This window comes from Corticium candelabrum, chromosome 7 (genome assembly GCF_963422355.1).
Source record: "Corticium candelabrum chromosome 7, ooCorCand1.1, whole genome shotgun sequence".
NCBI classification, from domain to species: Eukaryota; Metazoa; Porifera; class Homoscleromorpha; order Homosclerophorida; family Plakinidae; genus Corticium; species Corticium candelabrum.
The window spans coordinates 3,836,003-3,851,088 of NC_085091.1; the positions used below are offsets into that span (position 1 = coordinate 3,836,003).

At 40.2% G+C, this 15,086-nt stretch overlaps 1 protein-coding gene and 2 long non-coding RNA genes across 5 annotated transcripts; 2 read left to right on the forward strand and 1 right to left on the reverse strand.

Moving 5' to 3' along the window:
• Positions 1-2,405: 2,405 nt before the first annotated feature.
• On the forward strand, positions 2,406-4,877 carry LOC134181700 (zinc finger MYM-type protein 1-like). Its single transcript, XM_062648967.1, has 3 exons — positions 2,406-2,469; positions 2,860-3,123; positions 3,177-4,877. Exons 1-3 carry the CDS (start codon positions 2,406-2,408, stop codon positions 4,565-4,567), a joined length of 1,719 nt encoding a protein of 572 aa, XP_062504951.1. The 3' UTR covers positions 4,568-4,877.
• A 401-nt stretch (positions 4,878-5,278) lies between these two features.
• Positions 5,279-13,095, forward strand: LOC134182076 (uncharacterized). The gene is made up of 2 exons (XR_009970259.1): positions 5,279-6,378; positions 12,803-13,095. It is a non-coding gene; the product is annotated as an uncharacterized LOC134182076 (long non-coding RNA).
• A 205-nt stretch (positions 13,096-13,300) lies between these two features.
• On the reverse strand, positions 13,301-14,969 carry LOC134182502 (uncharacterized). 3 transcript variants are annotated; one of them, XR_009970342.1, is made up of 5 exons: positions 14,880-14,969; positions 14,731-14,805; positions 13,914-13,972; positions 13,596-13,710; positions 13,301-13,528 (listed from the first exon to the last, which is right to left on the reverse strand). It is a non-coding gene; the product is annotated as an uncharacterized LOC134182502 (long non-coding RNA). The 3 variants fall into 3 exon arrangements; XR_009970340.1 differs by having other exon boundaries at positions 13,596-13,972; XR_009970341.1 differs by having other exon boundaries at positions 13,301-13,542; positions 13,596-13,972.
• Positions 14,970-15,086: the final 117 nt, after the last annotated feature.

The window sequence follows — 15,086 nt, forward strand, 5'->3', positions numbered from 1 at the left end:
GTTGGTATTGAATTGGCGGTTATTCTGCCGGTACAGTACGACATACGTAAATGTAGTAGTTGGACGCGGTACCGTCGAGGGGAGCGGCGTGCCAGCAGGACAAGTGTACACGTACGTTCCCTATGCCCTCCTGCCATGAGCACTGCTTGCGTGTCCACCTTTATTATTTGGTCTCGTAATTCTCACTTGTAGTCAGTGTGGGTTCTGTTCTCACGGCACAGGAGAGACACAGCATGAGGTTGTAGACGTTCTATCTGCGCTATCGGGTAGTGTTCTATGTGATGTACAAAATCTAGACATAAAGTGCAACTTGCAGTTGGGCCAATCGTACTCCTACATCTACAGTAATGACGCGACCATGCACTTCGAGTTACTAAAAATTAGTAACTGTCTGAAGCGCCGTACGTACAGGTGCAGAAACACGGTACAGGAACACGGTACAGGAAACGTGCTGATGTGATTAGCAGAAACCGCGCCTAGTTTAATTGAATCAATGTATCAGCACGCGTTGGAATGCACCCCTACGCCGTCCAATGGACTCCCTACCGCGTACACTGCTACTCGCTCTTTCAATTTTCTTTTTCTGATGTACTCAAATTATTTGAAAGAACGGATGAGCGTTCAATTTCTGTTAGTTCAAATCCGGCCATCAGTTCATCTAGACAACTACGTCCGCTTTCTCGTAGGCAAAGCAATTTCTAATATACTGAACCTAAAAATTTACAAATTTGAAATAATAAAATTTGAAATTTTGATTTTTTAAAAATTAAAATTTGAAAATGTAATGCAAATTTTAAAAAAATAAAAACGTTATGTAAAAAAATTAGAAATTAGAAATTTAAAAATTAAAAAATTAAAATTTGAAAATTTAAAATTTAAAAATTTGAAAATTTGAAATTTGAAATGGCCGAAAGACCCACTGACCTTGTACACAATGTTCTTCTTACATCACACAAGTAAGAATAAAGTGTAGGAGTCCAATTCTTTCGGCTGACTCGATTTTCGGCTGACTCCATACTTTTCTTCTGGCAGGATCGCGCGGAAACCTGTACATGGTATGCCCTTTCTCATGTCTGTTGGAACAACCCCACGCACAGCAGACGGGCATTGCTCTCAACCTTCGATAGTCAAAGAACAAACCAAAAACAGTCAGTATCACGGATCTCGTACACGCGCAGTTGGAGTCAAAATGGCGCCCATGCGTCACGTGACCTCAAACACCTATGTTGCAACTCTAGGGAAGCCGGTAGCGGCGGATTGATATCAGTCCACCATTCTCGGCCGCACTGATATCAATAGACACAAATAGTGTAGCGTGCGTTACCAAATGTGTAAAATTTACTTTTCTAGGTACTACAAAATAACGTGCGCTATTCTAGATACAATGGACACGTCACCGTCTTGTATTCAAACTAGATGAACTGTGGAACATGTGTGCGCGCTCTTCGATCTGCTAGCAGCTCAGGGGACCCCAGGATGGGATCGTTGTTTGGTGCACGTCGTGGAAACGGTACTAATCGACTTTCCAGTGACTTGGATACAAGTAGTGGGTTTCAGAAACCATACTCTTTCGATGCAATGATTGCTGGTGCACTGAAATCTTTTTGGTATGTTTAGATAATTAAATAAATTGATTAATAATAATTACAAAATTAGACAAATACACACATGAACACATTTAGTTGTAGATGTGTTCAGTAATGATGTAGTCGTTATTGTAGAGTTATACATTGCAGAAATTTCCAAAAGATAATTTCAAACTTAATGCAGGACTGAAAAACGTCTTTGGATTGAATTATTGTGTGAATTCATGTTATTTTGTTCCTGATGTGTATGAAATCTCTACAATAACTAATATATCATATCATAGACACATGTGTGGGTGAGTGGTCATCTGTGTATTATGTGTGTGTGTGTGTGTGTGTGTGTGTGTGTGTGTGTGTGTGTGTGTGTGTGTGTGTGTGTGTGTGTGTGTGTGTGTGTGTGTGTGTGTGTGTGTGTGTGTGTGTGTGTGTGTGTGTGTGTGTGTGTGTGTGTGTGTACACATACACAGATGACCACTCACCCACGCATGTGATATATTAGTTATTGTAGAGATTTCATACACAGCAGGAACAGAATAACATGAATTCACACAATAATTCAATCCAAGGACGTTTTTCAGTCCTGCATTAAGTTTGAAATTATCTTTTGAAAATTTCTGCAATGTATAACCAGGGGCGTAGCGTGGCATGGGCTAGACAGGGCTATAGCCCCCCCAAAGTTTGTAGGCGTGTCCATCAATTTTTGTGTGCTTGATCTTCCAATGCGCATACGTATGCTTTGGAACCCGTCTCTGACACTGTGGGAGCCCAAATCAGACGTCGGGCTGCCAAGGCTTCACGTGTGAGTCACGTGCCCATCTAATGGCGACTCTGAAAAGTTGTGCAGGAGGGAAAGGAAGTTCCAAGAAGCAGGCGTCTATTTCAGGTAATATATTGACAATAGCTTGTCAGTCATGTATCATTGACTGTGACAAACAAACCCGCTATGCGCCAGTGACCTTTTGCAGACAGGTATGCTGCCAGATTTTGACAACAAATGTGAGGTACAGTTAGACGTTCTAGTTATTATAGGTTACGTACACTACTCACATCTTCAGCTAATTCAGAAGGTAGAGGTGACTGCCTCGATTACCCAGACCCCAGTGGACTTTCAGTTGTTGAGCAACCTTTTCCAAAGAAACGCAGTCACGCACGTGGCGCTTTCTTAGCAGTTTGAGGTTGTTTGTCAACTACAAGCTCATTGATCATGGCTGTTTACGTACTGTATTCTAGATCTCTATACGCGTGGCAGTTCACGCTGTTTTTCATACGATAGGATTCTTCTCCCGCGGTCAAGTTTCTGACAACTCGCAAAAGTCTGAAGAAGTTCAAGGAACAGTCGAGTTAGATTCAGAAGTCAGCCTCACTGATGGTCAAGGCACCGAACAAGTGACACCTAGCGAGGTTTCTACCGCTGCTGGGCCTTCCAGTGGATTGGTTCTAGAAGCCGCTAACGTTCTAGTAGGCCCTCATCAACCTCGATCCAAAGATTTGTTTGGTGGAAGTTTTCCGAGGAGGCAAATTTTGCGTCAGCGAAGAAGTTTTCAGGAGACTTGGTATTCCCAGTTCCCTTGGCTGGAGTATAGTGAGAAGGTGGATTCTGCATTTGTTTTGCGTGTCGCCTAGCTGAGCAGAGCGGAAAGCATGGCCACTACGATGCATGCTTTACTGAAAGAGGCTTTCGAAACTGGAAAACGGCACTAGATGACTACAGAAAGCACGAGTCTTCGCATGTGCACTGCTTGGCGGCAGCTGTGTGGAATCAGGCAAGACATGTTGCCGAATCGGGCACTCTAGCGAATGCTTGTTCCGCGGTCCAGGATATTAGAAACGTTCTTGGAGTGGTAAACAGCCTCTACAAACTGCTGGAAGGATCGGCAAAGAGACATTCGCGGTTTCAGGCTATCCAGGAGAAGCTAGGAGGCAGTTCTGTCACTCTCAAGAGACTTTGTGAAACTAGATGGTCTTCACGCTATGAAGCTGTACATGCTATCAAGTCCAGTTTTGATGCGATCATTCACACTCTTGAAGCAATTTCAACTGAAGATGCCGAATTAGGACCAGAAGCATCCTGTCTTCTGAAGTCTGTTCAGACTTTCCACTTCTTCTTCTATATTTCAGTGTTGGAAGAGGTACTTGGGAAAACTGCTGTTCTTTCACGCTACTTACAAGGTCGGCGTGTCGAGCTGTCTGGAGTCAAGTCGAAAGTTTCTAGCACAATCAAAGCCGTGGGTGCACTTCGTGAAGACTTTCAAGACGTCTGGAAAAATACTGAAGACATTGCGTCAAAACTAAGCTTGGAACTTCCACAACTTCCGCGCAAACGTAAAGTAGCACAGCGACTGGCCATGGATGGTGGTGGTACACCATATTACCCTCAGTCTTGTCAAGAGCAATATAAACTGGTTTACAATGAGGTCGTAGATATCGTGCGAATGGAAATGAAAGAGAGATTTCGTGAGAATGAATATGAAGTTCTGGCTGCAGTCGAAAAACTTCTAGTAGACTCACTGACAGAGAGCCGACCAGACCGGTCGAGTCTTCAGACAGTGTGCACATTTTATGGCAACGACTTCAATTCTGGCCGACTTGAGCATGAACTTGAAATTTTTTATGGTAATATTCAAGCGTACCAAGGCGAACCGGACTGGACTGTAGAGAGTGAAGAGGGAACTGACTTGCCCGAACTTGTAAAAGTCCGGACGTTCTTCAACAAAGGCACTAACAGGGACTGCTACCCAGAAACTTGTAAGCTTCTTAAGACACTTCTTGTCATTCCTGCATCTTCATCGGAATGTGAACGATCATTTTCCACTCTCCGTCGTTTGAAAACGTGGCTCAGAACGTCGATGGGACAAGAACGTCTGACTAGTCTAGCACTCCTGACAGTCGAGCGCGAAGAATGTCGAAAATTGGAGTGTAGAGTGGAAGACCTTGTTGCAGAGTTTGGGTCTAGTGGACGAAGGCGTTTACTGTTAAATTAGTTTATCGCACCTCCGTGACGTCTAGAACAGCTGTTGCATTTAAACTATGCTACGCTATCTAGAGTACCCTGGAACCGTTGGTTAATTGCAAACTATTTAGCTGCCAGTAGAACGTACTCTGCTCACACAAGAATGATCAATTCTCCAAGCTCCCACGTATGCACCACTCAGTCTTCAAGTACGCATGTGACAGCTTTTTGCCCATATGTAGGTACGTACTACGAAGGCAAGAAGTGTGTGGTTGGCTGATTTGACTGATGAAGTGGGCGTGTCCCGTTGCGTCGCAAAGTCTAGCCCCCCCAATCCTAGAGGTCACGCTACGCCCCTGGTATAACTCTACAATAATGACTACATCATTACTGAACACATCTACAACTAAATGTGTGCATGTGTGTATTTGTCTAATTTTGTAATTATTATTAATTAATCAATTTAAATAATTATTTAAACATACCAAAAAGATTTCAGTGCATCAACAATCATCGCATCAGAAGAGTCAAGGGCTACTCATATCCAATTCACTGGAAAATCGATTAGTACCGTTTCCATGACGTGCAGCAAACAACGATCCCAAACTGGGGTCCCCTTAGCTGCTGATCGAAGAGCGCGCACACACGTTCCACAGTTCATTTATTTAGAATACAACTAGAATACAAGGCGGTAACGTGTCCATTGTATCTAGAATAGCGCACGTTATTTTGCAGTACATTAATATTAACCAATGATTGTGTCATTGATATTATATAAATTTTACACATTTGATAACGCGCGCTACACAATTTGTGTCTATTGATATCAGTGCGGCCGAGAATGGCGGACTGATATCAATCCGCCGCTACCGGCTTCCGTACAACTCTCTTTGGGTGCGTTCGAATACTAGTTCCAGTTCTAGAACTGGAACTGCCAGAACTGTTGGAACTCTTGCTAGCAATCGAACGCTTAGAACTGTCAGCAAGTTGAGCATGCGCAACGGCTTATACTTCCGGTTAGCGTCAATTCGAAGTAGCATGACGTTTCGACTCCATTTGTTGTAGTCTGTTCGAACATCAGCAGTGCTTTCGCTTTCGGTTTTTTGGAGCTGCTCACGCCAAGAAGGTCACTGTAATCAGTCCCAAATGTCGTTCTTCTGGTGTTCTGCAAGCCAGTGGTCGCCACAAGTGTTCATTATAACAAACAAGAAGGTCCACAACGGCCTCAGCATCTGTACCCGTCATTTCACTTCGTCAACCTCCGGGAATTTTGCATTTAGGGCGTGACAGTTTCAACAATTCCAGCTCGCTAGGCAGAACTGCTAGAACTGTTCTGACAGTTCTAGAACTGTCAGAACTACCAATCGAACGCTATAGAACTACCAATCGAACGCTATAGAACTTTACTCCCCCCTACAATTCCAGTTCTAGAACTAGTATTCGAACGCACCCTTTATAAACGGCTCTGAGTACACACTAGGCTCGAGAGTCCAGCCGCTCATCTCCCACGCGCAAATTTTTTTTGGGCCACTTCACAGACACATCCCGGATATATAGCCCGGAAAAGTTTAACTTACACGTGCATGGTAGACCATTCTCATGTGCACGCATGTTGATTTAGTAGTTCGAAATGTGTTGTTATGCTGACAGATCGTGGGAATTGCGCTTTCTCTGCGAGCAGTTACCACACTCAGTAAACAGCAGTGGCTAGTGAAAGGAGAGCCCCAATATGGGGAATGTTGGTTGCTACAAACCGTTTTCTTTGCAGAAATCGACTTTCTCGAGAAACATTTGACTCCAGAAAAGCTTTTCGTGATGCAACTATTATACAAGACGGCAGAGGTTTGTACATTTTGCTAGTTAATTGATATTAGTTAATTAACTAATTATTAATTTATTAGAATACAGTATTTAATAACATTAAAGCACAATTTATGTATTTTTGGTAGTATTTTTGAACCTTAAATGTGATTTAATAAATAGTAATTTATAATTTATGTGTAGATATACAGTAGTGGACAAAGTATTTGCCAGGCAAGAAATTTCAAGGGTTTTCAGGATGTTTGTGTTTGGGTGGAAGCACAAAATATTAATAAAGTGACTTCTTGGTCAATGTTTGTCATGCAATAGGAAAATCAAGAGTAATTGGTACAGAATTGAGTCTAAATCAGTTGGTTGTTGCAATTTAATTAAGATTATTGTTACAACCTAGTTAAAACAGATTAATTAAGTTTACATTACAACTTATCAAAGCATATTCAATGCAAACAATATTACAACCTTTGAAAACAAACTAACTTATCAATTTATGCTCATATCAGCACTTATTTCCATTCTGTAGTCCAGAATATGATCAAAAATCAACAACAAAAACTACCCGGCAAATACTTTTGTCCACTACTGTATATACTAGTAACTATTGCAGAAGAACCTGTTTATTAATCATGTACTCTGCTGTTACTGAAATTAATTTGTTTGCATAAGAAATGTATGGCAAACAGGCAGGATTACAGGAAGTTGTTGATCCGGACAGTCTGTTGCCACAGAACACAGTTTTTCATTAGCTTACAATATATAGAATCAATCCATGATCCATTTTAACAATAAAATTAAAACACACACAATGGAGCTGCCTATTTCCCTAGTGGATGCACAGTTTGCTGGACATAAAACTGGAATGACTTGTTCTGAACACTCATTCTGAATACTAATTACAATCTGTTTCTCTCTTTATATCAAGGAATATTAACATAAACAGTTTTCTCAACTCAAAAAATCTTGTATCCTTGTACAGTTTAGATGGCATTAGGGGTATTTGTTTTCAAACTTATTGTCAGATTGTGGTTTCTCCTTGCTCTCTGGTGGATTCGTATGGGGATATTTTGGTTGTAGTTTTGGCTTTCATGAACAAACTTGGACGTCCTGCTGATGCTGGACGGGTAGAAAAGGACTTGAAGTGTCGTCTAGCTACAGCAATAGGTTGTACTCGAATCTTTTTCCTTTCTTTTCTGACTCCCACCTCTTTACCAAACATGTGTAGAGCAGAAAGCAGTCGCTACTGTGTACCAGGTGAGTGGATTCCTTTGCCTTGTAGTTTTCAATAATTAGAACAAAACCTTTTCTACTGCAGCTATGAAGCTGTCTGTGACATGACTTTCATGCAGTCCGTCCTTGATATCTTTAGTAACCTGTAGTACTCTTTCAATGACGTCCCTTGACTTTTCATAGCTTCCTCTGTTAATTGGTTGTGCTTGATTTCTTTGAAATGTATTGCTAAAATCAATGTTGTCGTCAGCTGCAGTTGCCACTTCAGTTGTTTCACAGGAACAAGGAGCAAATTTTTCAAAGGAACGTTTAATATCTTCGTCAGACCAGTTCATACTGATGGAAGAGACTTTAGATGTTCTTCTTCAGCTTTTTGGTGGACACTACTGTAAAAGGAAATGGGTTGGCAGTGCTAATGCCACTGCTGCAAAAAGCTGACGGCCTTGAGGTGAATAAGTTGGGATAGTTTTGACACTGCTTTTGTGATACTTCATTGCTGCTGCAAATTGGTGTTTGCAAGGTTGACTTTGCATTTCGATGGAACAGGTGCACTCACCCAGTTGTAAGTCTACTGCCACATTGTATTCTTATCTGACTGACTCACAACAGTGTAAACGTCTGGGTCATCTGATGCGACAATGTCGTCAGATGGAATGGTGTACGGGTTTACTCCTGTCACAGTAAATCTTGTAGAGACAAAATGATCTAATCTGTTTGTGGCAACAGATATTAAACGTCGCTGGTAATACAGTTCGCGAGTCTGTGTGAGAAGATTGAACATTTGTACCACATTCCAAGCTTTATTCCTTTGGAAAAGGATGTCTTTTCTGATGCGTATGCTAGCCTCTGAATAATGGTTAGTATAGTTGCCTCGTGTGGGAAAGTTCTTTCGGAAACACACAGCCCATTCTTTCCTTTGTTGCCAGTAATCACCTAGTCTCTTTTTGAATGTCTGAAAAGGGCTTTTGTCTACTTCACGTTTAATTTCAGTCAATGCTTGCTCATTTGGGGCATAAACAAGTTGTTTTGTTAGTGCCATACAGGTAATTCTGTCTGTACTACAGATACCAGAATTTGAGCTCCAAGCCATCTTCATATAGTTTGTAAAGAATGAAAGACATGTAGGTGCAATTCCGCTTGAGGCCATGCACTCTTTAGAGCAATCAGTTCACTTACACATTCATCTGTCAGTAATGCTAGTGGTCCAAGATTTGGGCCTCTTCCAAAAAATGCACACTTGGGCAGTATGTGGCACAGTGCTGTAAACCCTGCTGACAAGGTAACAGCATCTTCACTGGATGTCATAACTGCAGCAAGTGGTAGAGCTCCTAATGATGTGCCGCAGCTAAGTATGAACACAGCTGTGTTCAAGTTATCAAGACTGGCTGTTGAGTCACAAAAGACTAGCTTTGCACTTTGTGTGACCATTTCATGGACTCTGGCCATGAGAGGAGTGACTAGAGCTAAAAGGAAGGGCATGGCATCAGTCATTTTGGTTTTTGGTTTAGGTTCATCCATGTTCATTGCAGCTGCTGCTTCATAAGGTTGAAGAAATACTCGCCCACCCTCTTTTTCATGTTCCTTGTTGTATCGTTGTACTTCCTCGAGCAGTCGCTCAAACACAGCCTCTCCATCTTCTGGTCCAATGTTGTCTGAGCGCCATTTTCTAAAGAGGCGTTGAATGTCTCGTACATTTGGGGTTATGGAAAGAGTGCTCTCAACTACTCGTGGATCACTTTTCAGTTGGAGTTGGGTCAAGTATTCATGTTTTGCAGAGGCAGCAGAGCTGCCAGATTCAAAGAGACTAATTTTTGCTTTTTTCACAGCTTCTGTGACTGGCCTAAAGTTGAGCGCATGGCCACTGTGGATTGGGTGGTATGTGATTGTTAAGGCAAGATATTCAGGGTGGTCTGAGATTCTAGATGCCTCAGGTGGGTATACCCTAACTATTAAAGTGCTAGGACACATTGACTTTTTGTCTTGTGTGGAACAATGTATGGTGGTTTTCTTTAGTTTGCACTTCCTTTCTGTGGACATTTGTGACAGAGTTTTTTGTTTCCTGTAATGATGACAATGACGAACAGTTTTAAAAAGGAGGCGCCATCCTTTTGCTTTGAAACCTGTAGTGATTCGATAGGTGGTTTTTGAAACCTCTTCAAAATGTGTAATCCACTAGACAGCTGCAGTGTCACAATTGGCACTTGTCCATGCTTCTAGAGTAAAGTTGCTTGTTTCAGCTCCTAGGAAACTTTGCAATTCATGCTGACAATATGAGTCAACAAAACAGTTGTACCGCTGAGGGAGCAAGGGTATAATACTGGTAGGGAGGCCTGAATCAGATTTGCATTCTTGTTTGGTATCAAGTGGGTGCTCTAGATTGGCTTCACTGGTAGTTTGAAATTGTCGAGTGTGTTTGTGCTTAAAGTGCATCTCTTCACATAAACTGACTGTTCTTCTACTACAGACATGGAGGTTTCACTGACATTGTCAGCTTCTGTACTCTGTGAATGACTCTCATTAGAAGTGCACCAGGTTACATTAGAAAAGAAAGGATTCCTCTTGCCAGCTGAAACGGCCTTAGCGAGAGTGAATTTTTTCTACCAACTTTGTTTGCTTTGTCAGGCATATAGCAGGAGGGCCAATCAGTAGTTGCTTTGCATGGTGAAGCTGCTGAAGAGTTACATTTTCTCCTGAAACTTTGGTCTTGAAAGTTTTACTCAGACTTAAGCAAAGCTTCTGGCATTCAGGTTGCTTGAGATGGTGGCTTTGGATTTGCTGAGACTGCAAGTTTTCATCAGCTAATATGGACTTATCTAGGATATTGGAAATTTTAATTTGATCAGAAAGCAGCCATACTGCTAAGGTATTTGTCAGGTAGTGAGTATAAGGGCTTGGTTGAAGCAGGGTTCTCCCCAGGGCATTTGAGCATAGCGTTGCGCTACGCTTGAATTTCTACTTCACTCTCAGAGATCAGTGATTTGAGATTGTCTAGATATGCTCCAAATACGGGATAGCAAGTGCATGTGAAGGAAACGTAATCTTAATGATGTAATTTGCATGTTTAGAACCTGCTTACTAAGTAGGCGGCTTGAAGAAAGCCAATACTGAATAGGATCGCTGATTGACCACTTTGCAAAAATAGTCCAGTCAGATTCTAACGGCTGTGCCACTTCAAAGTGCAAATTCTTTGCTCTACAGAACAAGACGTGATGGCTACAATTGTGAAGAAAGAGAACCTTTCCTTATGTTTCCAAACATTTGTAACCTTGCAGCCATTGCCCAGCTAATCCCTGCTTCCACTGCTGACTGTGAGAGGGCTTTTCTGAACTGAATAGGATAAAGACACCTCTGAGAAACCCCGTCTGAGCAACAAAATCACAGTGCAGCTGCTGTTTATCTCTATTGAAGGTCCCTGTTTAGAAGACTTTGACTTTAACGCTGCATGTCTGGAGTGGGCTTCCAAGAGGAACAGATGCATTACAATATTGTAACAGAGTCAGCATAATTTCATTATATAGTGGACAGTTTGTAAGATTGAACACAGTTTTGCTTATTACTCTCTAACGTAGCAGCAACCTTAGGGTATATACTCAGTCACTGTTTGAAGCAATGATTACGAATAAATAGTATGTCATTGTGTTTATGCATTCAATTGTGTATCTAGCAAGCTTGCACTGCTACTTAGTAGACTAGTTAACAGGTTTGTCAATGCATGGTTGCAAGTCAAAGCAATATCTTGACTTCAACAGCTGTCCATGCTAAATTCGTACTCTTCCAACTAATGGGTTACTGATAGCTGACAGCCTGTAAACAACAACTAGTATAGACGATTTTCAGCAGCAAGTCTAATATATTGATAATAGACCAGTATTGCAATTGGGACTTTGTCGTGACGTTATTGGATGGGCGTGGTCTTAGGGAGGGGCTAGCGCTACACTTTCCTGAAATCCTGGGGAGAACCCTGGTTGAAGGTAAAGTTTGAGTTTTGCTTTGTCACATAGAAGGACAGCTGTGGTGAACGGATGTGTGCCCACAGATTCTCTGGAGAAAATGCTGCAACTGCCACAAAAACAAAGGCAATAACCCCACAAAGAGAAGAAAATGTTTGTATTGGGAAATTTTTGTAATGCCTTGATCATGCGTGTTTTCCATCTTTTCAAATGTCGGCCTATGCATAGGAATCAAATCGTGAATATCCACTCTTTCACGTAAGGCAGTGCTTACATAGTCCAGTGTTTGTATTAGTTCTACCAACAAGTTGGTAGGAACTCGATATCCCAATGGGTCACCATAGAAGGAAGCTTTTGAATTCGAATCTAAAGCAACCACTGTCCAGTGATTCCCACTCATCAATGTATTTGATGCTACAGAAGATCCAGTTAAGGCATCAATTTGTATGTTGACAATCAGGAATTTACGTCTAATCTTCTTTCTGTTGTTCAGAGCTAATGCTATGGATGTTTTCAACGTGAATTAGCAAACTTTGGATAGCACAAGGCAAAGACAATCTTGTGATGAGCAATTGAGAAGCGATGCCATACCTTCAAGCAGTGTATCAGGTAACCATCTGTCACATGCCAGTCTAGGCATTTGGTAGCTACTGTAGTCACGTCACCAAATGCCACAGCAGAGGCTGACTTGTCTGCCTGAATTTGTTGAAATTGCTGTATCTTGCTCAAGTCAAGAGTTCAAGATTCAAAGTGTCAGGAATGTGACAGACCTTGTTGAACCACTTGTCTTCTTGAATAACCTGTGGGAGGACACCACTTAGACAGGAGTATGGACATTAAATTAAGGAACAAACTTGTTCAACTCAAAGTATTTTTATTAGTTTACTGCAGTTAGGTGGCAGAGTATTACTAATCGACATTTGTAGTTGTGAATTCAGTTAACATGAGTAGTGGTGAGCTAATATAATTTGTGGTATTCTGGACAGGAACAAATTCTCATGCATATTGGTTAATATCTACACTGTCTAAACAAGATAGTGTAGGCACACTTTAAAAGAAGCATGCTTTAGCTATAGGTACTTAGCAAGGATGTGTGGTACATGTGATTACAAGTAACTAGTTCATGTAATGTACAATCTCATAATTAAATGGGACATGAAATGCTAACTAAAATCATCTAGTCACTTAGACAGAACACTACAATGCGTAGAAAGAGATTCAAAAATTTACCTGAAGAATGAGATGCTTAATATTTTGCATTGTGTGTATAGGATGTGTGAAGAATATTGGAAGGTGGATCAGGGAATGACATGTCAAAGTACTCTCTAGCAAAATCTAGCTACTGCTGTGACATTTCTTACCAGATTTATGACGTTTGTTTACCAGTTTACAATGCTGTATACGCATAACTCAATCTTAACCAGTTATAGTCATTACCAGTTGGACATAACAGTGTACGCTCTAGATGTTGAAGAAAGACTCAAAGTAACATGATAATGTTTTGTGCTTGTATATACGTAGTTCTATTTGTGGTCAATTTGAGCATGGTATAAGATACTGTGAATACGCATCATCAACTGCTCCATCTCATCATAGTAAAGAAACATCGCCCTTTGGTATTTATCAAGTTTTGAAACCAGAATTACTGTAACAGCTAGCCCTCATATATGGAGCCCTATCTGAGAGCAACTCCCAATCTAACAGCCAGGGACACAATGAATGGCAGATCGTTCAAGTGAGCATTATAGATATAAATAGATACACCATCATGTTGCAAATTTTATTCAGAAATCTCTTTCAGCATGGCTGGTCTCCCAAAAGATCCTGCAAATAATCTATCAAATGTACAAAGTACAATAGCTAAAAGCACTACGAGTCAAAATGCAATGCAGCTATACAAACTTAGTTGTACTCATTTCTTCAGAAAACTGGTCACGGCAACTCCCTGAAGAAAAGGCACTCTCTGTGTAACTCTGTGGAGAATCTCAAAAGATGAACTAAAAATTCAAACCTTCTTTGACTTACAAGTGCAGTACATACAACTGAGACATTGCATGCAAGTACCTTATCGAGATCCAGAAAATGTTAATTAATCGAAACATAGGTGAATTATGCCTAAACCACACATGTAATTCGTCTTCTGGCAGGTGCAACAATGGAAGTTATCCAAGTTACTCATCTAGAATTTGCAACAACCAGAATAAAGAAGTTACGTTGACTCTATTTACAATATTGACTGTGTTAATTAATCAAAGAAATATGAAATGTATTAAATCAATAAATATTAACTGCAATAATCAATCGACATTTACTATATAAATTTAATTAATAACATTGACTGTAGACATCAATCAAAACTTCCACCACTAAATATTAGCTCACCACTACATATTAACTGAATTCACAACAACAAATGTCCTGGATTGTTCATATTCCTTGATCTATAGAGAGGAACAGATTGTAGTTAGAGTTTTCAGAATGAGTGTTCCGAACAAGTTATTCCTGTTTTATGTTAAAATGGATCATGGATTGCTTCTATTTTAGGCTAATGAAAAACTGTGTTCTGTGGCAACAGACTGTCCATGGCGCAGATCAACAGCTTCCTGTGATCCTACCTGTTTGCCATACATTTCTTATGTAAACAAATTAATTGCAGTAACAGCAGAGTACATGATTAATTAAAAACGGGTTCTTCTGCAATAGTTACTAGTATATATATATATATATATATATATATATATATATATATATATATATATATATATATATATTATATATTTATATAAACCCACCTACGTGGGTATCTAACACACATTATCCATATATATAATGTAATGCAACAACTGTCTGTTAATTTGTGAAAATTTAATGCTCGCATGATACAGTAGATTAATGTTAGATGCTGATGTAATTGCTTGGGATTTGCCGGTTTAGTCTGTTAGTAGTTTGTTATAAAATATAATATTATTTCTCTAAAATATATATATATATATATATATATATATATATATATATATATATATATATATATATATATATATATATATATATAATTATACTATTTATTAAATCACATTTAAGGTTCAAAAATACTACCAAAAATACATAAATTGTGCTTTAATGTTACTAAATACTGTATTCTAATAAATTAATAATTAGTCAATTAACTAATATCAATTAACTAGCAAAATGTACAAACCTCTGCCGTCTTGTATGATAGTTGCATCACGAAAAGCTTTTTCTGGAGTCAATTGTTTCTCGAGAAAGTCGATTTCTGCAAATAAACGGTTTGTAGCAACCAACATTCCCCATATTGGGGCTCTCCTTTCACTAGCCACTGTTGCTTACTCAGTGTGGTAACTGATCGCAGAAAAAGCGCAATTCCCACGATCTGGCAGCATAACACCTCACATTTCGAACTACTAGCCATTCGTGCACGTGAGAATGGTCTACTGTGCACGTGCAAGTTAAACTTATCCGGCTATATATCCGGGATGTGTGTGAAGTGGACCCAAAAAATATTGCTCCCACGCGGCGGGGGGCATACCGGCTGGA

Excerpts from the sequence above, each read along its gene's own strand:
- LOC134181700 (XM_062648967.1), top strand. The coding sequence starts at position 2,406 with ATGGCGACTCTGAAAAGTTGTGCAGGAGGGAAAGGAAGTTCCAAGAAG. Across the intron at positions 2,470-2,859 it reads GAAGCAGGCGTCTATTTCAG|GATTCTTCTCCCGCGGTCAA; the intron begins GTAATATATTGA and ends TTCATACGATAG. Across the intron at positions 3,124-3,176 it reads AATTTTGCGTCAGCGAAGAA|GTGGATTCTGCATTTGTTTT; the intron begins GTTTTCAGGAGA and ends TATAGTGAGAAG.